This window comes from Echiichthys vipera (assembly GCF_963691815.1).
Source record: "Echiichthys vipera genome assembly, chromosome: 19".
Classification (NCBI taxonomy): domain Eukaryota; kingdom Metazoa; phylum Chordata; class Actinopteri; order Perciformes; family Trachinidae; genus Echiichthys; species Echiichthys vipera.
In genome coordinates this window covers 5188224-5209891 of record NC_139844.1, presented here as the reverse complement: position 1 = coordinate 5209891, position 21668 = coordinate 5188224, and the positions used below count along the sequence as shown (strand labels likewise).

General features: G+C 41.0%; 1 protein-coding gene across 1 annotated transcript; it reads right to left on the bottom strand.

Moving 5' to 3' along the window:
* Positions 1 to 10733: 10733 nt before the first annotated feature.
* taf1b (TATA box binding protein (Tbp)-associated factor, RNA polymerase I, B) lies at positions 10734 to 21318 on the bottom strand. Its single transcript, XM_083933773.1, has 15 exons — positions 21204 to 21318; positions 20304 to 20402; positions 20109 to 20196; positions 19113 to 19210; positions 18100 to 18192; positions 17662 to 17758; positions 16814 to 16985; positions 16642 to 16741; positions 16393 to 16540; positions 15131 to 15305; positions 14847 to 14884; positions 13098 to 13185; positions 12863 to 12933; positions 12259 to 12487; positions 10734 to 12170 (listed from the first exon to the last, which is right to left on the bottom strand). The coding sequence occupies exons 1-15, from the start codon at positions 21219 to 21221 to the stop codon at positions 11924 to 11926; spliced, it is 1761 nt and encodes a 586-aa protein (XP_083789899.1). The 5' UTR covers positions 21222 to 21318; the 3' UTR covers positions 10734 to 11923.
* Between the last annotated feature and the right edge of the window lie 350 nt (positions 21319 to 21668).

Genomic DNA, 21668 nt, shown 5'->3' with positions numbered 1-21668 from the left:
TGTAATGACACTATTTGTATATGTACATATTACAAGATATACTATGTTATTAAAACATTAAATGAAATTAATATTAATACAAATTATTTACTGAAAATTATGATAGAACTTAGGAAATATAAAATAAATAAAATATTATATAAATATTAGCACACATGACATGATATTCCTTTAATTAAATTAATATAAATACACATATACATATTACTAACTAAACTGATGATGCAATTATTTGTTTTAAATATATTAACAAACACAATTATCTTCATAATTTTATGGCTTAAATTACACTGCTATATATATATATAGATATATATCATATATCTATATATATACATATATATATGTATATATAGTAAAAGACTTATTTTTAAAGAAAAAATATAAGTAATTAACTCAAAATGATGATAAAACTATGGAAATATAAATATATTTTTGTAAATATATAATAAAAAACACTTATCTTCATAATTTTATGGTTTAAATGACACAATTTATATATATATATATATATATATATATATATATAAATATATTTATATATATATATTAATTAGAGGCCATATCATATTTAAAAATATGGGATGTCGATACATAAATATTTATACACAAAATGTCAGATATGAATCATGCAAAAAATGAGTTGTCAACTTAAAGAGGGAAAAAAGAAGATTAATACAATAATGTGTGTGTGTGTGTGTGTTTGTGTGTGTGTGTGTGTTTATGGCTTCAGAGACAACATGGACATCCACTGCAGGGCACAGGGGCTTTAGATGGGTGTTTACACAGCAGAGGGTGACCATTAAGTTTACGCGACAGGAGGTGACCGTTAAGTTTAGACGACGGAAGGTGACGGTTAAGTTTAGACGATAGACTGTGACGATTAAGTTTAGAGGACTAAAGGCGACGGTTAAGTTTAGACAACAGAAGGTGACCGTTACCTTTAGTCAACAAAAGGTGACGGTTAAGTTAAGATGACAAAAGGTGATGGTTAAGTTAAGACAACTAAAGGTGAACGTTAAGTTAAGACAACTAAAGGTGATGGTTAAGTTAAGGCAACTAAAGGTGACAGTTAAGTTTAGTCAACTAAAGGCGACGGTTAAGTTTAGACAACAGAAGGTGACCGTTACCTTTAGTCAACAAAAGGTGACGGTTAAGTTTAGATGACAAAAGGTGATGGTTAAGTTAAGACAACTAAAGGTGAACGTTAAGTTAAGACAACTAAAGGTGATGGTTAAGTTAAGGCAACTAAAGGTGACAGTTAAGTTTAGTCAACTAAAGGTGACGGTTAAGTTAAGACAACTAAAGGCGACGATTAAGTTTAGACAACTAAAGGTGACGGTTAAGTTTAGATAACTTCAGGTGACGGTTAAGTTTAGTCGACTAAAGGGGATGGTTAAGTTTAGATGACTAAAGGTGATGGTTAAGTTTAGGCAGCTAAATGTGACGGTTAAGTTTCGTAAACTAAAGGTGACGGTTAAGTTCAGAAGACTAAAGGTGACGGTTAAGTTTAGAAGACTAAAGGTGATGGTTAAGTTCAGAAGACTAAAGGTGATGGTTAAGTTTCGTAAACTAAAGGTGACGGTTAAGTTTTGTAAACTAAAGGTGACGGTTAAGTTCAGAAGACTAAACGTGACAGTTTAGTTTAAGAAGACTAAAGGTGACGGTTAAGTTCAGAAGACTAAAGGTGGCGGTTAAGTTCAGAAGACTAAAGGTGACGGTTTAGTTTAAGAAGACTAAAGGTGACGGTTAAGTTCAGAAGACTAAAGGTGATGGTTAAGTTCAGAAGACTAAAGGTGACGGTTAAGTTCAGAAGACTAAAGGTGACGGTTAAGTACAGAAGACTAAAGGTGATGGTTAAGTTCAGAAGACTAAAGGTGACGGTTAAGTACAGAAGACTAAAGGTGATGGTTAAGTTCAGAAGACTAAAGGTGATGGTTAAGTTCAGAAGACTAACGGTGACGGTTAAGTACAGAAGACTAAAGGTGATGGTTAAGTTCAGAAGACTAAAGGTGACGGTTAAGTTCAGAAGACTAACGGTGACGGTTAAGCACAGAAGACTAAAGGTGATGGTTAAGTTCAGAAGACTAAAGGTGACGGTTAAGTACAGAAGACTAAAGATGATGTTTAAGTTCAGAAGACTAAAGGTGACGGTTAAGTTCAGAAGACTAAAGGTGATGGTTAAGTTCAGAAGACTAAAGGTGACGGTTAAGTTCAGAAGACTTAAGGTGACGGTTAAGTTCAGAAGACTAAAGGTGACGGTTAAGTTCAGAAGACTAAAGGTGATGGTTAAGTTCAGAAGACTTAAGGTGACGTTTAAGTGGACAGATTGTGGTTTGTATTAGTTGACATGAACACGGGTCCTTCGGGTGAAAGTCCTGTGTTTTCAGGTTTGTCTTTATTTTACAGGAAAGGAAGAAAAGTGTCCAAACTGATGTAAAGTCCAGGTGAGGTTTGGTTCCCCCCACGATGCAGTGCACCGCCTCCCATCATGTTCCTCTCTGTCTGAGCCGAGCTTCATCTTTCTCCTCCTGCACAAGTCTGGGAGTGTTTTCTGCCTGGAAACTGTTTTTTTATTATTTTTTTTATGGTATGGGCGGCCTGTGTGTGTTTTTCCTTTTTCTTTTTTTTTATTTCCCAACCTCGCTGAACTTGGAAATGAAAATGAACTCACGTCACCCCTGCCTGCTGCCAGACTCCTGCTTTTGTCCCAGTTTTCTCTCTGCACGCTGTTTCACCGGCAGCAGCATGTTGAGCTAATTCAACTCGAGTAATGAAGCTGCTGGTGTTGTTTGTGTGAAGCTGCACGCCGTCGCAACGCGGGGTTTGGAGGCGAGCGGGGGATGATGTGAGGACTTCTCTGCTGTCCGTCAAAACACTGACGGATCGAGAAGCATCATCACAAACAAGAGTCTGGGGGTGAAACAAGCTCTTTGTCTGCAGACGTGGATGACGTATCCCCTCTATCACCTCCACCCCCCACCCCCACCCCCCCACGTTGTCATGATGGCGGTGCAGCTCAAAGGGTTAAGAGGAGCCACAACAAAGAAGCCGGTGCTGGTTCGGCGTGTGCACGAGTGTGTGAGGGAATGGGGGGAGGAAGAGAGGCGGGGGTGGGTGGGGGTGCTCCGGCTGCCTTCTGGCCCCGCCCTGGAATTCTTTATTGGAGAGGCTGTTTACAACCTCGACGCATAGGAGTCCCCGGGTTCATGGGCCCGGCGGGGAGGGGGTGAGGATGGAGCTGGACGTAGACTCAGAGAGCAGAGAGGGAATTGGTCCAGGAAGAAGACAATAACGATGCATGTTGAGGCTCTCCTGTATCTGCCTTTGTCTCTTTATTACTTTAGCCGTGTTTAACATGTCGGAGTCTGAGCAGCATGCGAAGAGAAGAACACGCTCAGCTAACACAAAAGACAACCTTTTTCTTCTTTCTTCAGTTTCTTATAAACAAACCAAAAGTAGGATAATCCAACGTAATTCATGTGTAGTCCACATGTTTATTACTGTAGAGAAGACCGGAGCAAAGAAGGAAATCAGGTGACATGGTATCAGAGCGCCTAACCTCGTCCAAACTTAACCGTCTCCTTTACTCGTCTAAACTTAACAGTCACCTTTAGTCGTCTAAACTTAACCGTCGTCTTTTGTCGTCTAAACTTAACCGTCGCCTTTTGTCATCTAAACTTAACCGTCGCCTTTTGTCGTCTAAACTTAACCGTCGCCTTTTGTCGTCTAAACTTAACCGTCGCCTTTAGTCGTCTAAACCTAACCGTCGCCTTTTGTCGTCTAAACTTAACCGTCGCCTTTTGTCGTCTAAACTTAACCGTCACCTTTTGTCGTCTAAACTTAACCGTTACCTTTTGTCGTCTAAACTTAAACGTCACATTTGTTGTCTAAACTTAACCGTCGCCTTTTGTTGTCTAAACTTAACCGTCACCTTTTGTCGTCTAAACTTAACCGTCACATTTGTTGTCTAAACTTAACCGTCGCCTTTTGTCATCTAAACTTAACCCGTCACCTTTTGTCTTCTAAACTTAACCCGTCACCTTTTGTCTTCCAAACTTAACCGTCGCCTTTTGTCATCTAAACTTAACCCGTCACCTTTTGTCATCTAAACTTAACCCTCACCTTTTGTCATCTAAACTTAACCGCCGCCTTTTGTCGTCTTAACTTAACCGTCACCTTTTGTCGCCTAAACTGAACCGTTACCTTTAGTCGTCTAAACTTAACTGTCACATTTGTTGTCTAAACTTAACCGTCGCCTTTGTTGTCTAAACTTAACCGTCACCTTTTGTTGTCTAAACCTAACCGTCACATTTGTTGTCTAAACTAAATCGCTACCTTTTGTCTTCTAAACTTAACTGTCACCTTTTGTCATCTAAACTTAACCGTCACCTTTTGTCTTCTTAACTTAACTATCACCTTCTCCCGTTCTCATCGGTGGTAAACATCAACGGTGCGGTTCTGGTAAATTTTGTCTTTCTAAATTATTTACATGTATATTAACCAGCATGCAACCATAGCAACAATACACTGCTGCTTCAGGGTGGGTTAGCAGTTGACTAAAGTGTGAAGCTAAACTAACCATGACATTGACTATAAGTTGTTACATTGAAACAGAAAAACAGCAGCATGGTTCTTTAACTAATAATCTCAAAAACATGAAACCGCAGCAGAGTCTGGGTGTGAGCAGAGGGAGCAGTGGGTTGTAATTCCTAGAGGTCTGATTCTTGGAAGTCTTGAAGGAGGAACGACCTTTGACCCCGCAGTAATGTGCAGTCACACAAACAGAAACCAGAGCAGAGGATTTATTTCTGCCTCTCAGGCATGTTTTTTGTGTGGTACTTTGACTGAAACTCTTATTCTGAAAGGTGACCAGCAGAAGCAACACACCTGTTTGGAGTTCTTTACTTCTGAGGACACTCACTGACACAATTAGACACATATTCCTAAATCTAACTTTCACTTCAAACAAACTCCAGCCTTTACCCTTAGACCAAGTTTTACCTGTCAAACAGCACTCTGATGACACGAGAACTGGACCAATTCTCCATTTTATTTTCAAAGCGTGTCTATTTCAAAATAATAACATTCCTTTTCTAATTGAAATAGCCTGTTCCCTGAGTTCCTTTGAGTTCAATTTCCTGAGTTTACTTTCTTGAGTTTAGTTCCCTGAGTATAGTTTTCTGAGTTTAGTTTCTTGAGTTTAGTTCCCTGAGTATAGTTTTCTGAGTTTAGTTTCTTGAGTTAAGTTCCCTGAGTTTAGTTCTGAGTTTAGTTTCTTGAGTTAAGTTCCCTGAGTTTAGTTCTGAGTTAAGTTTCCTGAGTTTAGTTCCCTGAGTATATTTTTCTGAGTTTAGTTTCTTGAGTTAAGTTCCCTGAGTCTAGTTCTGAGTTAAGTTTCCTGAGTTCAGTTCCCTGAGTATGGTTTTCTGAGTTTAGTTTCTTGAGTTAAGTTCCCTGAGTTTAGTTCTGAGTTTAGTTTCTTGAGTTCAGTTCCCTGAGTTAAGTTCCCTGAGTATATTTTCCCCAGTTAAGTTCCCTGAGCTCAGTTCCCTGAGCTTAGTTTCTTGATTTTAGTTCCCTGAGTTTAGTTTCTTGAGTTTAGTTCCCTGAGTATATATTTCTGAGTTTAGTTTCTTGAGTTCAGTTCCCTGAGTATGGTTTTCTGAGTTTAGTTTCTTGAGTTAAGTTCCCTGAGTTTAGTTCTGAGTTTAGTTTCTTGAGTTAAGTTCCCTGAGTTTAGTTCTGAGTTTAGTTTCTTGAGTTACGTTTCCTGAGTTCAGCTCCATGAGTAAAGTTTCTTGAGTTCAGTTCCCTGAGTTTAGTTCCCTGAGTATATTTTCCCCAGTTTGGTTCCCCGAGCTCAGTTCCCTGAGTTTAGTTTCCTAAGTAAAGTTCCCTGAGTTTAGTTTTCTTAGTTGAGCTCCCTGAGTTCAGTTCCCTGAGTTGAGTTTAGTTCCCTGACTAAAGTTTCCTGAGTTCAGTTCCCTCAGTTTAGTTACCTGCGTAATGTTTCCTGAGTTTAGTTTCTTGAGTTTAGTTCCCTGAGTATAGTTTCCTGAGTTTAGTTCCCTGAGTTAGGTTTCCTGGGTAACGTTTCCTGAGTTCAGTTCCCTGAGTTCAGTTTCCTGACTTTAGTTCCCAAAGTATAGTTTCATGAGTTTAGTTTCTTGAGTTTCCTGAATTTAGTTCCAAAATTGTGTCCCCAGGTTTAGCTCCCTGAGTTTAGTTTCCCAAGTTTAGTTCCCTAATTTAAGTTTTCTGAGTTTATTTCCCTTAATTTAGTTCCCTGAGTTGAATTCCTTGAGTTTAGTGTCCTGAGTTTAGGATCTTGAGTTTTGTGTGTTTAGTAGGGGCCCAGTGACCCAGAATCATCGACTATTCGAAGATTCGCTCGGAGTAGCCTGAATCGACTGCCAATCTCACAGTGGAATCGTCGCAACATGTGGTTACGAAACAATGGATTATACCATTCTGGCTCTGGGGGTGCAGAATGTCTGATTTTACATACATATGCTCGGTTTCTCCCAATAAACCATGATAAATAGCCTATTTGGGAGTTTTCTGAGTTTAGTTTCTTGATTTTAGTTCCCTGAGTTTAGTTGCCTGAGTTTAGTTTCCTGAGTTCAGTTCCCTGAGTTTAGTTCCCTGAGTTCAGTTTCCTGAGTTAAATTCCCTGAGTTTAGTTTCTTGACTTTAGTTCCCTGCGTTTAGTTTCCTAAGTTACGTTTCCTAAGTTTAGTTCCCTGAGTTTAGTTTATTGATTTTAGTTCCCTGAGTTCAGTTCCCTGAGTTAAATTCCCTGAGTTTAGTTTCTTTACTTTAGTTCTCTAAGTTTAGTTTCCTGAGTTACATTCCCTGAGTTACGTTTCTTGATTTTAGTTCCCTGAGTTCAGTTTCCTTAGTTACGTTCCCTGAGTTTAGTTTCTTGATTTTAGTTCCCTGAGTTCAGTTTCTTGATTTTAGTTCCCTGAGTTTGGTTTCCTGAGTTTAGTTTCCTGAGTTCAGTTCCCTGAGCTTAGTTTCTTGATCTTAGTTCCCTGAGTTCAGTTTCCTGAGTTAAGTTCCCTGAGTTTAGTTTCTTGACTTTAGTTCCCTGAGTTACGTTCCCTGAGTTTAGTTCCATGAGATTAGTTCCCTGAGTTAAGTTCTGAAGCTGAATTCCTAAATTTAGTTTCTGTTCGGTTGAAAAACTGAGCAGCAGATGTGACTTCCCTCCAAAGCAAATAGCAACGACCTCATCGACCAGAGACACACCCACACTGAATCCGTACTGTACATACGTGTGTGTGTGTGTGTGTGTGTGTGTGTGTGTGTGTGTGTGTGTGTGAAGGGGGGTCTAGGGTGGGTGGGGTCACTGGAATGTAGGTCAGACTTCGCCCGCCATCCAGGACGAGCAGGGTGGTGCAGCGAGCCTTCAGTAAACGTATAAAGCCGGCTCCAGTGTAGAAACTGAAGTCTCCGGTGCTGCAGCTGGAGGGACTGTGTCTGATGTCCTGGAACTCTGTTCACACACTTTCTGTCCCAATGGTACTAATCAAAGCAAACCGATAGAGCGGGTTGTCCTCCATTTGAAAGATTGGTGGTTTGATTCCTGGCTCTGCATGTCAAAGTGTCCTTGGGCAAGACACTGAACCCTGAATAGTAATGTGAATGGTTAGATTAGATAGATATTATTATTAGTTTATTTAAAAGGGGACAGTGCAATTTCATAAAACACATGATTCCACATTGTTAAAAAAGCCAGAATTAACCAGAAGGCTGGTTTTCATCTGCAGTCCCCTGACCATGATGTGAAAAGGCAATAAAACAATTTCAAAAAGAGGAAAGAAAAGAGAAAAAATGTACAATATAATACAAAACACACATGCAAACGCTTACTATACAATTAAGAAAAAATACAACATCACACCATAACATTTATCATAACATCAAAACAACACAACAGGCTTATCTTTCAGTGTTGGCAGCTGTAAGTGCTGATAAGCCACATTTTCATGTGTTTGCCATCAGTGTGAATGTGGTGAATGTGACAGTAGTGTGAGAGCACCTCGAGTAGTCAGGAGGCTAGAAAGCTGCTATATACATACAAGTCCAATTACCAATGATACTTATTATCATAATTATTACATTTGTCTGTCTGGGCCCAAATGCCAGGGTTTATCTTCTGTCCCAGTCCAAACACAATTAGGTCCCCAAAGGTAGTCCCTGAGTTTAACTTGGAAACCATAGCAACAGTACACACTTAACATCAGCAGTCAAACCTCAAACACTTCCTGTCCATCACACACACACACACACACACACACACACACACACACACACACACACACACACACACACACACACACACACACACACACACACACACACACACACACACACACACACACACACACACACACACACACACACACACACACACACACACACACACACACACGTCTCACCTGTCTCTATTTCCACTCACCTGTCTCACTTCACCCGTCTGTCTCACCTGTCTCTCTTCACCCATCTGTATGTCTGCTCACCTGTCTCTCACCTGTCTCTCTTCACTCGTCTGTCTCACCTGTCTCTCTTCACCCGTCTGTCTGTCTGACCTGTCTCTCTTCACTCGTCTGTCTGACCTGTCTCTCTTCACCCGTCTGTCTCACCTGTCTCTCTTCACCCGTCTGCTTCACCTGTCTCTCTTCACTCGTCTGTCTGACCTGTCTCTCTTCACTCGTCTGTCTCACCTGTCTCTCTTCACCCGTCTGTCTGTCTGCTCACCTGTCTCTCTTCACTCGTCTGTGTCTCTCTTTACTTGTCTGTCTCCTCACCTGTCTCTCTTCACTCGTCTGTCTGTCTGCTCACCTGTCAAGAGATCAGCGGTTCGATCCCCCACCTCCCCCCGTCCACATGTCGAAGTGTCCTTGGGCAAGACACTGAACCCAGAATTGCTCCCCGTGCTGTGCATGGGTGTGTAAATGTGTTGTGAATGGTTAGATTAGATGGTATGTAGATGTCCACTGCCATCAGTGTGAATCTCTGTGTGAATGGGTGAATGTGACAAACACTGTAAAAGCGCCTTGAGTAGTCAGAAGACTAGAAAGGCGCTTTATAAGTACAAGTCCATTTACCATCTTCACTCATCTGTCTGTCTCACCTGTCTCTCTTCACCCGTCTGTCTGTCTGACCTGTCTCTCTTCACTCGTCTTCATCCTCACCTGTCTGTCTTCACTCATCTGTCTGTCTCACCTTTCTCTCTTCACTCGTCTGTCTGTCTGTCTCACCTGTCTCTCCTCCCCCGTGTGTTTGAGTGTACAGTGTTTCTGTAATCTAAATCTAAATGTCTCTCTTCACCTGTCTGTCTCTCCTCCCCCGTGTGTTTGAATGCACTGTTTCTGTAATCTAAATCTAAACGTGTCTCTGCTGCAGCGGCCTGGTTTCCCGTCCCGGGTCGTTTCAGGTGAACCGGTTTCATCTCAGCCGAAGAGAAATAAAATAATAATAAAAAATAGAGATTAAAGTCTCTTCACATCAGATGAGGACACGCTGCGGCTGTTGCTAGGTAACCTCAGAGCGTTGGGCATGTTGCCATGGTGATACTACAGCGAGCAGCGTTACCTCCCGTCACCTCATCACTGCTGCGTTCACGGGCGGCTGGTTGATTCCAGCGTCCAGACACTTCTATTTATACCGCGTCCTCAGATGACTCCTGGGAACCTCGTTTACATTTTCACCTGGAGTGACTTTAAAGTTACTAAACATTTCATTGTGAAGATAATTCTCTCAGACATATTCACTCTCAGGTTTCTGAACATTCTATATATTCATGTATGATCCTTAACAGCACTACAGTACTAATACCATAACCATTGAATGCATTTGTAATGATTCTAATGCTAAATATGAACCTGTATGCTCAGATCATTCTGCTCCTGGATGTGTGGGGCTGTTTTAACATGTGGACGATTCATAAATACATTTTTATGCTGAAAAAACAAGCATGCCTAATAATAATGTAAACATCTGATATTCAAAATTCTTCTCAAGTAAAACATCAAAATGACAAACAGTAAATTAAAAATATTACATTATAGTGGAATTATTCAAAAACAGAATATAAATATGTTAAATAACTCAAATTAAAATAAAAAATGAAATGATTCAAAACGAACCTAAAATATAAAGAGGAAAGAATTTAAATGATTGAAAATAAATTGACAATACATGTAAAATACAAAAATGAAATTATTAAAATATACATTCAAAATAATAAAAACAAATAATATATAAAAAATGAAATACAAAAATCAATAAACGAATAAAAATCTTTTAAAATGATCAGAAATACATTTTTAAAAAATCATTAAATGATACAAAATTAAGTGACTAAAAAAACCTATTTTAAAAAGTTGCAAATGATAAATAAAATGATTTATGTTGGTTTGATGTCATGTTTTTAATTTTATGATTTAAGCTTCAGTTCCTTCTGAGGAGTTCTTGTGGATTAAATATTATTATTATTATAACCGTCCGTTCGCAGTAGCTTGAGACAAAGGGACATAAATAAATAAATAAACCCATCACTGCATTTGTAGCTGCTGTCGAGTCTCTGCATATTTCAGGATGAATGTAGCCGTCGCCCCCTGCTGGTTGTTTCTTTGTCTCTGATTCAGACTGAAAAAAAAACCCTCATCTGCATTAAAACAGGTTTCTTTTTTATTTGTCAGCTTCGATATGAAACAGAGAAAAAGAGTAAGAGAATATTTTTTCATTTCAGCTGGAAAAATGATTCAAACGACTAAACAAATAGAAAAAAATTATTACAAATATTTCTGATGAAACTTTTTTGTTAAAAACAAACAAACAGAATCTGTTCTGGATGTTTGCTCAGATCACAGAGGAAACCGCTGGACAATAACCTGATTTTAGCTTCATTAAAGTCCCAGACGGCTACATTTGTGCGATCCTATTCACTGAAGCCGACACTTTTGCCACGTCCACACCGCAGGTCTTGATGAACAATTACGATTTATTGCTCAAATCTGATTTTTTTTGTTTGGCTCTAACAGCTGGACGTGCTAACAGTGAGTAGCTTGGGGCAGCACAGTCAAGGCATCAAAAGGTCTTTTTTAACCACTAATACTGTTCAAAATAACAGCAAACCTCTGCAGGAGCATGAGAAGAGTCCTGACAGAAAACAAAGCACCAACAACGTAGTTAGTGGGCCCAGAGTTTATAGAGAGTTTAATAGAGTTTGTACTATTATCATAGTAAAGTCCATTCAAGTGGATTACCAAAGTCAATCCAAAAGGAAGGAGCCCATTGGTGCTTTGTTTTCTGTGTAGGGACTCACACACTGTCCATCCTCACGGCACGCTTGCCGGGCCACAGACCGTTTGCACATGTACGAGCACGACCACAACGCACAAAAACTCTGAGGTCTATGGAAAGATTTGTAAACAAAGCGACGCATCGCGATGACGTCCTCAATGCGTGTGACGTGTTACGGCGTGATGACGTATAGGCAGCAAGAAGCATTCGCCAAGGCCCAGGTAGTGTGAGGACAAACGGGCCTGGGCCGCGGGGGGACAAGCACCCTAAAGCACGGGGCACGGTACGGATGGACAGTGTGAGTGTGCCCTTAAAACACTCTTTTAATAAACTCTGGGTTCTCTAACTACATTGTTGGTGCTTTGTTTTCTGTGTAGGGACTCTTTTCATGCTGCTGCAGAGGTTTGCTGTTATTTTGAGCAGTGTAATTCTGGCTGTTAACGACTCTTCTGAATTTCTCTGATAATAGTTGTTGCATGAAAAAATGTCTCGATGGCTTATTTGATGTATGTAAGTGTCGAAAGGACCCTGGGATGATTTTATGCCTGAATTACACTTTAAACTATTATTCCTGAACCAACAGCTGAAGTTACTTGAGAGTTTTTCATCTTGTTGTTTCAGTTTCTCGTCCTCTCTGAGCTCTGGTCCTGATCCTGGTCTCAGATTTCTCAGTCCTGGTCTTCCTCCTCCCGTGTGTTTCACCAACGCCAACGACTCGTTTCTCCACCCTCCGCACCTCGTCGTACAGGTACGGCGGCCTCACGTCCAGCAGGAAGCAGAAGAGCTGCAGCAGCCAGACGAACGTGCGCGGCAGCGTCGCCTCCACCTCCGAGTAATGACTCTTGCACTTCCTGTAGAGAAGAAGATTAAACCCGGTTAAACACCTGCAGCGCCTGAAGCACCGGGGTCAAAGGTCAGAAGCGCTTTAACGAGTCATACAAAGGATTGCATGTTCTGAGGGCCGGGTGCCAGTATGTGGAGTTAGAGGGACTCAGGATGTCCTGTGTCAGGGTCAAAACTCCGTCCAGCTTCTTCTGGTGCAGACTGGGACCGTCCGCTCCATCCTCGTCCCCCCAGCAGAACCTGAAGCTGGACGGGTCCACGCGCTCCGCGCCCGCCGGGCGAGAGGACAGCCTCTGGAAACACACCTGCACCTGCTCTGCTATCCCTGCACACGCACGGGGAGACGGACGGACGGACGGACGGACACACACACACACACACACACACACACACACACACACACACACACACACACACACACTTTGATATCACAGAAGAAGAGACGCTCCTTCATGTTTTTTTTTACCTTTCTTCAGTCTAAAACTTATCCACTGAGACTTATCTGTACTTTAAATGGATAAATGTTAACACATACAGGCTAATTGCATCACCTCAATCATTATGGGAACTGCATACATGGAGGTAAGACACAGAAAAATAAAACTAATTTGATTAACATGAACTCCTTTAAGAAAGTCTCTGTAACACTTCATCTGCTCTATTCTTTTAGTAACACAGATTCTTACTAAATCATTCTTACTTTTCCTTTTCGTCACCACACATTTCTTCCTGATGTTCGGGAAAATCGGTTTCTTGGGCATCCACTGTTTCCTGTGGATGAGACGGAGAAAAAAATACTTACTGACACATAAGTGAAGATGATTCGTTTTTTTCAAAGTGATTGAATGTTGAACTCAGACAAACATCTGTTAACATCCCTTTAATACAAACTCCTCAGCTGAAGGTAAATGAGGGCACATTTGAATGAAAGTGACCTGGCGATGTGGCAGTCTCTCCTCTGCTGAGCTACGGTCAGAGCGGCCTGCACCAGTCTGAACCACCTCCTCAGGCTGAACGTGTTTCCTGTCACACAGCAGAAAGTCGACTGCGTCAGAGACCGGGGAAAGCAACTTTACTCATCAACAGTGAATATTCAGATATTCGTTGGTGAGCAGCATGAATCAGCGGGCGCTGCTCCTGTTAACATTAAAACGACAGCAGGCTGCTGCAGCACATAGTGACCACACTGAAGTATAAAACAGGATCTCTCTGATACCACAGCAATTAGGGAACCATGTATTACCTACCTGCACACACAGCTGCTACAGAAAGTCCCTTCTAGATGGCAGAAGGGAACTTTACAAATGCGGTTTAAATGCACCTGAATGCACCATGAACTCCTGTCGCCAGCAATTCAATTTTTTCTTCATGTAAGGGCAACTTTTTTTAAAAGAACAATGCATCGGCCCATTGCAAAGTGCGTTGTCAGTATGTGTCATTACTAAGGATGGGCACGATTACTCGAGTGTCCGAGTACTCGGTGTTCATGTCACTATTGGACTAACGGTTCACTATTCGCGCTGTGTAGGCTATAATAGTGAGGTCCCCATACGTGATACGTGGACAAACTCCGTTCCATTGATTGAATCTGTTTTCTCCACAGAGGTGAGGAGCTGCTGTTGCCTTTTCCCACGTGTTCCAGATCAGCCCTCAGTGTTGCTGCTGTCATGATACGTTTTCTCCACCCTTGTTGTCGTCGTTTGCTTTGATGTTGGCTTGTACTCGGGGCTCGATAAAAGTAATCCGCTGCAGGAGGTTAATCCGTGGCCGTAGAGGCAGACAGCGTCCTCTCTCTCATCTCTGCGCACCGGCGCGCACAGAGACTGTGTGGCTCCTCTCCGCCCACTCCCCAGAGCGCTCTTTAAATCACTTTAAAAGCACAAAACTGAACCGATGCATAACTGGAACACAGAGCCCGTTCAAGTGTTCAGCAGGAAGATGAGAGTAATAATAATCGATCAACAGAGGAGGAGGAGAAGAGAGAGGTGCTTCACATTAACACAAACCTGTCTTAAATGTATATCTGGACGTTAGAGGCACCAAATGACTTTGCTTTAAAGATTTACACTAGTTTGAAATATTAGGAATATAAATATATCATTTTCTGAGTGTGACAGTATCAGGACGCTGCTGTGGCCGTGCCGCTAAAAAAAACAGAGCTGCCGTTTTTTTTTCGTTTTTTTACTAAGAGTACTCGAGTACGCGTTCGTATTTGAATATTGAAATCACTTAAAGCGCCCATCCCTAGTCATTACGCTGGTCAGTGATTGGCTGCATACAAAAACAACGATAGCTCCAGGACAAAAACCAGGAAGAAGGACCAGATGAACAGCCTTCAATTATATTATGACCGTATGTAAAAAAACAAACAAAAGTGTCCCCACTCCCGTTTACATTTTTTTCCCGTTCCCTCCCGATCACGGGATCAATAGTGAAAGTCAAGGGAAAACTGTCAGTCTCTACTCCGGCCCCTCCTCCTTATTGGTTTGATCATTTTGAAATTAATTTGAACTAACTGGTGAAATAAAAGTGTTTCACAAGCTTTGCTCCTGACTTTCTGCCAACTTGTTTTGTAAAAGCATATAGAATCCTGCACCAACTTCTCAAACGTTCATTTTCAGGAAAGATTAATGAGTTAATTAATGAGTAAATATGTAAATAAAGTGTGAAGGTGAAGAACTCACCCGTGTCGTCATTGTCGGCTGCTTCATTGGATAAATCCCTAAAAGACACAAAACAAAGTGACTTTTCTTTTAAATGTAAGTAAAAAACTTTATCCAACTGGTTTAAATTAAACCTTATTTAAGAAAAAGGAAAGGCATCCGAGTCGATCTTGTTCCTGTTTGGCTCTAAAACATCCCTGAAAGCCGTCCAATCAGACGAGTTTACAGACTTTTAACTAGAATGTTTTCACTTGTTTTGATGGAATCTGCTGATTTGAGTCGCTCTGATAAAGGACCTCGTGTACCATTCAGTCAGGTCGTCCAAGCCGAAGAGGACCTTCATGGTGACGATGATGAGGGCGGCTGTCTGGACATCGTACAGCGGCAGGACCGGACGAGAGGAGCGGTCGAACGTGTGGAGTGTTTCATCTGCCATACCGGCGCGCTCCATCAGTCTGCAGACCCATGGGTGGAGCTCATCTGAGGAGTGGAGCAGACAAGTGCTACAATCTTCAATTTGTGATACAAGCATGAACATTGGCCTGAATAGTCTACACGGGTCACTTGACAAGAAAATTGTCCGTGACATTTGAAATTTCAAGATGGCTGCAATTTTTCAAGATGGCCGACCCCTTAGTGGAGCAGTTAAGTGATATAATGGTTTATTTGGTGATACGAGCATGAAAATTACCATGAGCTGTCTCAAAGGGTCACGGTCTCGACAAGGTAACGGTCCCAAGAGAGGTTTTCTTTTTTTTTAACCAACAGTCAAATTTGTCAAATAAATACTAAGGGATGGGGAAACAAACGACAAGATTAATACATTAGCACAGTTGTGGTGCTGAACGAACAGTGCCCCAAAATAATTGAACCATGGCTGATACTGAATGACAATAAGGACAGGTCCAGAGGCAACAGCAGCTCTGGCTGACACAGCCACAGAACCATGACAAACACAAAGTATCTCGGACAATACTAAGGAACTCAACTGAAAATGTGCTTCACTGTTAGATTTAGGCAGTGGAAGCAATGGTACAAAGTAACAAGGGAAAATTTGTGCCGCGACAGCCAATCAGCGTTGAGATTGCGGTAAGAGTCATCGGAGTTCTCCGTGATACATCCAGGGGAGCAGTGCAGTCCTTGGGGGAAACCAGACAGTTCCTGTCGATATAATATAATGGATATAACTATGACCTGTGGATGGCAGCAACGTGCCTTTAGGCATCTAGTCTGCCAGAAATCCAAGAGAAGACAAGAGCCGTCAGTGCAGAGTGAACAACACAACGGCTCTTTTAAGAGCCACACTCTTCATCTGAGAGCTCATTTCTGTTCTTTTAGAAGCATTCAGATCTCTGTAAGCACTAGCATAACTTTCCATTCAGCACAACAGCAGAGTAGGCTGAGCCGGGGGTTAGCTTCAGTTAGCTCGGCTGCTACCTGCGATTAGAGCGATGATCAAAAAACGTGACAAATGTGATCAAGCGGGGCGATACTGGTGTTCCAGGTGATGTATTCGCCTACATCGCTCCTAGTGTAAATGGACGGTTGGCATTAGTACTGCTGTTACCAGGCAGATTAGCGTCCATCAGGTAGCGCAGGCTGAGCAGAGCTGGGTGCAGCAGACTCTGACGGCTGATTGGAGGAAAAGCAGGAAGCTGCAGGAACAGAGCCAGAGTCTGAGCCTCCTTATGCAGTGTCCGGTGGGATGGGATGCTCTGTGATGGAAAACAAGTGCACACAACTTTAACAGATTATTATTGGATGTAGCGCATTTAAAGTGACAGTATTTATTACCAGGAGCTGATTGGTTTCTGACCTTCACTCTGAAGATCAGAGCGTCTTTGCCTTCAAGCTTCATCTCCTCCGGAAGTTCCTCGTAAGCGTTCACGTACGGGACGTGACCTTCATTCACTAACCTGGAAACAGACATTCATTTAAGAACATCCAGGTGTGTGTGTGTGTGTGTGTGTGTGTGTGTGTTTGGTTACCTGAGCAGGTCACTGAGTGTCAGTGGCTCGTGGATCCAGATGAGAGCAAGGTGGATCAGAGCCAAAGTCGTCTTCATGGTCATCAGAGTATGTCGACTCCGTCTCATGCGAGGCGACAGGTAGCTGGCGGCGTCTAACGATCCTGAATACTGCGACCAATCACTGGAGCTCCCTGTGGACGTCAACAAGCGTTTCACCTGGGTTTTTTTAATCGGTCGGTGTTCAGGAGTTGTATGAAAATGAATTCACATTTAAAAACATAACGACTCATTTGCATGTTTAGACTAGAGATGCACCGGTCCGCTGTGATATTGACTAATTGCTGGATCGGATATCGGATGAATGAGGCCGATCCAGCATTCTGATCCAGTCACTTCCTGTTTATTAATACCATACACAGCAATGTAGTTACAGCGATCTAGTCACTTCAATTCTAAACACCAAAGGGTTTTAAATTACATTTTAAAAATATCTGTTTGAACTTTACATGGAAGTGTTATTTATTTATTTTTGCTGCGAATGTACACTTTGTTATTTGTAAATAAATAATATTAAGTACATTTATATCCGTGTTAATTTGTTCCCTTTTTTTAACCAGGCTAAATGTTTATGTGAAGCCTGATGCCTTCACTCACATGGACAGGTGTACGCTTCATTCATTCAACAGCAGGATCAGCTGATACGCTCAGCCCAGGTATCGGTATCTGACTGGATCTGAAAAAACTGGATCGGTGCATCTCTAGTTAAGAAAAAAATTATATTCTTAATGTCAGTAGTCAACTGGGGAAGTTTCATGGTGAAATCTGTTTCACCTGGAGAAATCCATGACAGTTTTTCACATTAGTTACCTGCGTTGGAGACGGACGTGTTCTTGTCTCCGTCCGTCTCGCTGGCAGACATGATGGACAACTCGGCTGCACTGTCCGAGTCCGTGTCCAGACTTCTCTGGGGAGGGGGAAGGTATTTTATTTATTGTTGATAATGCTTTATATGGATGATCTTGTTCTAAGCGTAAGTAAAGACGGCCTTATGAGACGCTTATCGACACTTAGAGTTGGGCTTGAATAATGTTTATTGCAGATTTAAGAGTTAAGTTTCCAGCTTTCGTGTGATGGACACCACTTCTGTTGACCTGCTGTCCCCCACCCTCAACCCTCCTAAAAGAGGCAGAATCGTAAGAGTTTAAAACCAAGATTCTAAAAAGTCTAAATATTAAAAGAAATGAAAATAAGTAAACAACAAAAAATAATAAAGCAATAATTAAGAGAGTGACTGAATGAACTCACCACTGTAAACTTTGCGTTCCTCACTGGGTTGTTGGTGTACGCCTGTCGACTCTTCTGCAGGTAGATTCTCCACAACTGACACAACACGTCATCCTGAAACATTTACACCAGGACAGACAGTCCCCCATTAAAATGAGTCAATCCCCATAGACCTCCATGTTAAAATGAGTCAATCCTTATCAATCCCCATAGACCTCCATGTTAAAATTAGTCAATCCCCATCAATCCCCATAGACCTCCATGTTAAAATGAGTCAAACCCATAGACCTCCATGTTAAAATGAGTCAATCCCCATAGACACATGTTAGAATGAGTCAATCCCCATAGACACATGTTAAAATGAGTCAATCCCCATAGACACATGTTAAAATGAGTCAATCCCCACAGACCTCCATGTTAAAATGAGTCAATGCCCATAGACCTCCATGTTAAAATGAGTCAATCACCATCAATCCGCATAGACCTCCATGTTAAAATGAGTCAATCCCTGTCAATCCCCATTGACCTCCATGTTAAAATGAATAAATCCCTGTCAATCCCCATAGACCCCCATGTTAAAATGAGTCAATCCCCATCAATCCCCATAGACACATGTTAAAATTAGTCAATCCCCATAGACCCCCATGTTAAAATGGGTCAATCCCCATAGACCCCCATGTTAAAATGAGTCAATCTCCATAGACCTCCATGTTAAAATGAATAAATCCCCATAGACCTCCATGTTAAAATGACTCAATCCCCATCAATCCCCATAGACCTCCATGTTAAAATGAGTCAAACCCCATCAATCCTCATAGACTTCAATGTTAAAATGACTCAATCCCCATCAATCCCCATAGACACATGTTAAAATTAGTCAATCCCCATAGACCTCCATGTTAAAATGAATCCATCCCCATAGACCTCCATGCATGTGTTGTATGTATGTATGTATGTATTTCTCCAATGAACTGCAGCGACCAATCCGACGTCTGCGTTCATAGAAATACAGAGCTTCTCCCGTAGAGGTAGACCTTAAAGTGTGGGCTGACTCCCAGTCTGAGCAGAGCATCCGCCTGGTTTCTCAGGATGAACTGGAAACCCTCACAGACGACCCACTGACGCCCGCGCTCTGGAAACAAACAAACCAACAAAACTTTGATTCAGCAGCATTAATCCAACAAATTCACATTCTTTTAATCTCCTCACTTCAATGAATCGTGTTTGTGTTTTTCACACTAATGCTGACTGACGTTATCAGAGCTGCGACTGGTCATTATTTTAATAGAGTATACTGTAAAACGTCAGAAACCCAACGATATTAAACAGCAAAAGGGAGAAAATCTTAGAATGTTTGGAAAAAAAACCCACTTCAAATATTAGTTTCAAAAATCCTCCAGAAAAACAACAAAACAGATGCTTTGATGACAAAATCTGCAGCTTCGGCTTCACTTTTGTTTTAAGGCTGAGAAGTCAATAATTAATTAATTGTTTCAGTGGTTAAAAGCAAAAACTCAGATTTTAGTCTTTTTCATCATGGTACATGATGCTCAGGGTCTCTGCAATCTAATGTTTTATTGTTTTGTCTCCTTAAGCTGCTACGGTGTGTGTGTGTGTGTGTGTGTGTGTGTGTTTGTAAGCTTGTCGTTTTAAATGTGTCTTTTAAAGGTCTAGCCTATTCGCTTTGATGCTTTTAATGTTAAATTATTTCTGCACTTTCAGGGATTGTACAGTAAATTTCGTTGACAATAAAGACAATTCTATTCTATTCCATTTGTCTCAGTTTAAAATCTACTTAAACTGAATTTTGGGGGTTTTGGCTGCTGGCTGAACAAAACAAGACGTTTGAAGACATTGAGCTCTAAACATTTGACAGAATAAATGATTAATGGAAAACAATCTGCAAATGAATCAATAAAGAAAGGAATCATTTGCTGCTCTGCATGTTTAGTTTCATGTTTTCACCATTCGAACCCTGTTTGTTTGATGTTTACAGGCATTCAGGCTGTCGGAGGCACGGAATCACTGACCGAACTTCTTGGTTCTCCTTCCTTTGCCGATGGTGGAGATCCTGGTGGTGCCGAGAGTGAAGCTGGGGTCCACCACCTCTGAGGTTCTCTGAGGACAATAACATGTTCAAACTCACACAGATGGAAACAAACCGTGAAAACTGGTAGAGAAACACATGCTTCAGATCAGCTGCTGGTGTTGTTGTTGTTGTTTACCTCGATGACGTTGTGGCAAGATCTGCAGTAGAAACGACCCTCGTCTGAAACGCCCCAATCCACTGCTGAACACAAAGCACAGGGCTCCCTGTACCCGGCCTGAGAACACCCGAACACACACACGCACTACTATTATAACTATTATCACTGTGTTAACACAAACAAAGTAACCGTATATCTTATATCTTTTGAAAACTAATAACCAATCTCATCCAGACTTCATTCATAAAATGATCGATGTAAATTGTGACTAAGGCACAAACTGTTGGCATTGGGACATTATATCACATTTAAACAGAGTTTTTTATTCACAACAGTAAAGTACAATTCGCAATGGTCTTTTATTCAAATACGTGTTTGCTTGTTGTAACAGCTGCCGATTGTAAATTGTGATAATGTCTAAAATCGTGTTAAAATGTAGCTGTCATTCATCTTAACAGTAACTTCAATAAATCATCATGTAAATCATTGTGATTTTTGAATGCTAATAACACACTTCGCCAGACTTCATTCAGAAAATTAAGATTGAATCAAAGTATCTTAAAAAGCTGTTACCGACTTTAAAGTAAATTCGGCGTTACAACTGTAAACGGTGCAACATTTTACACTATTTAAATAAAGTTCTCTTTACTTAACCAAGTTAGGTTACAATTCACAATGGTCTTTTATCAAAATACGTTTTTACTTGATGTTACAGGCCCCGTTTCATAAACCGTCTCATGTTTATCAGTGAAAATGTCCAGGATTGTGTTAAATGTTTTCCGCTTATGTGCAAAGTCACATAAACCTGACACATTGTTAAATAGTCCGGTGTGAGGCGACTAGCTTACAGCAAGGTCGCTAGCGTTAGCTAAGGTCTTAAATCAAAGTGGGACAAATGGACTCCTTTCATTGAATTACCGTTTGTTCTTCGTCCATTTTCACAAAAACTACAGCTTTAGTTTGTAGTTTAAATCTAAACCTGTAGTCCGTCACAGAGCCACATGGGAAGGTTTGTTTGGGGTTTCACTTCTTCTACAACTTCCGGTCGACTGGACGCTAATGTCACTCTGCTTCCGCTCACAGGCCGGAACACGAACTTCAGCTGACAGTTTTTATTATTATTATTATTATTATTATTATTATTATTATTATTATTATTATTATTATTATTTATTTATTTTTTAAATTATTATTATAATTTGAAAGTAGATTTTTTTAACGGGACCCTCATTATAAAAAAAGTGAAAATAGTGTCCATGCACATAAAAACTGCACTTAGATTCTATAAAATATATGAAATATAATATATAAAGAAAACCATCTTAGAGATTCCGACACTATCTTTATGGAAAAACATTGACTATAAGTTTGGATATTTTTCTC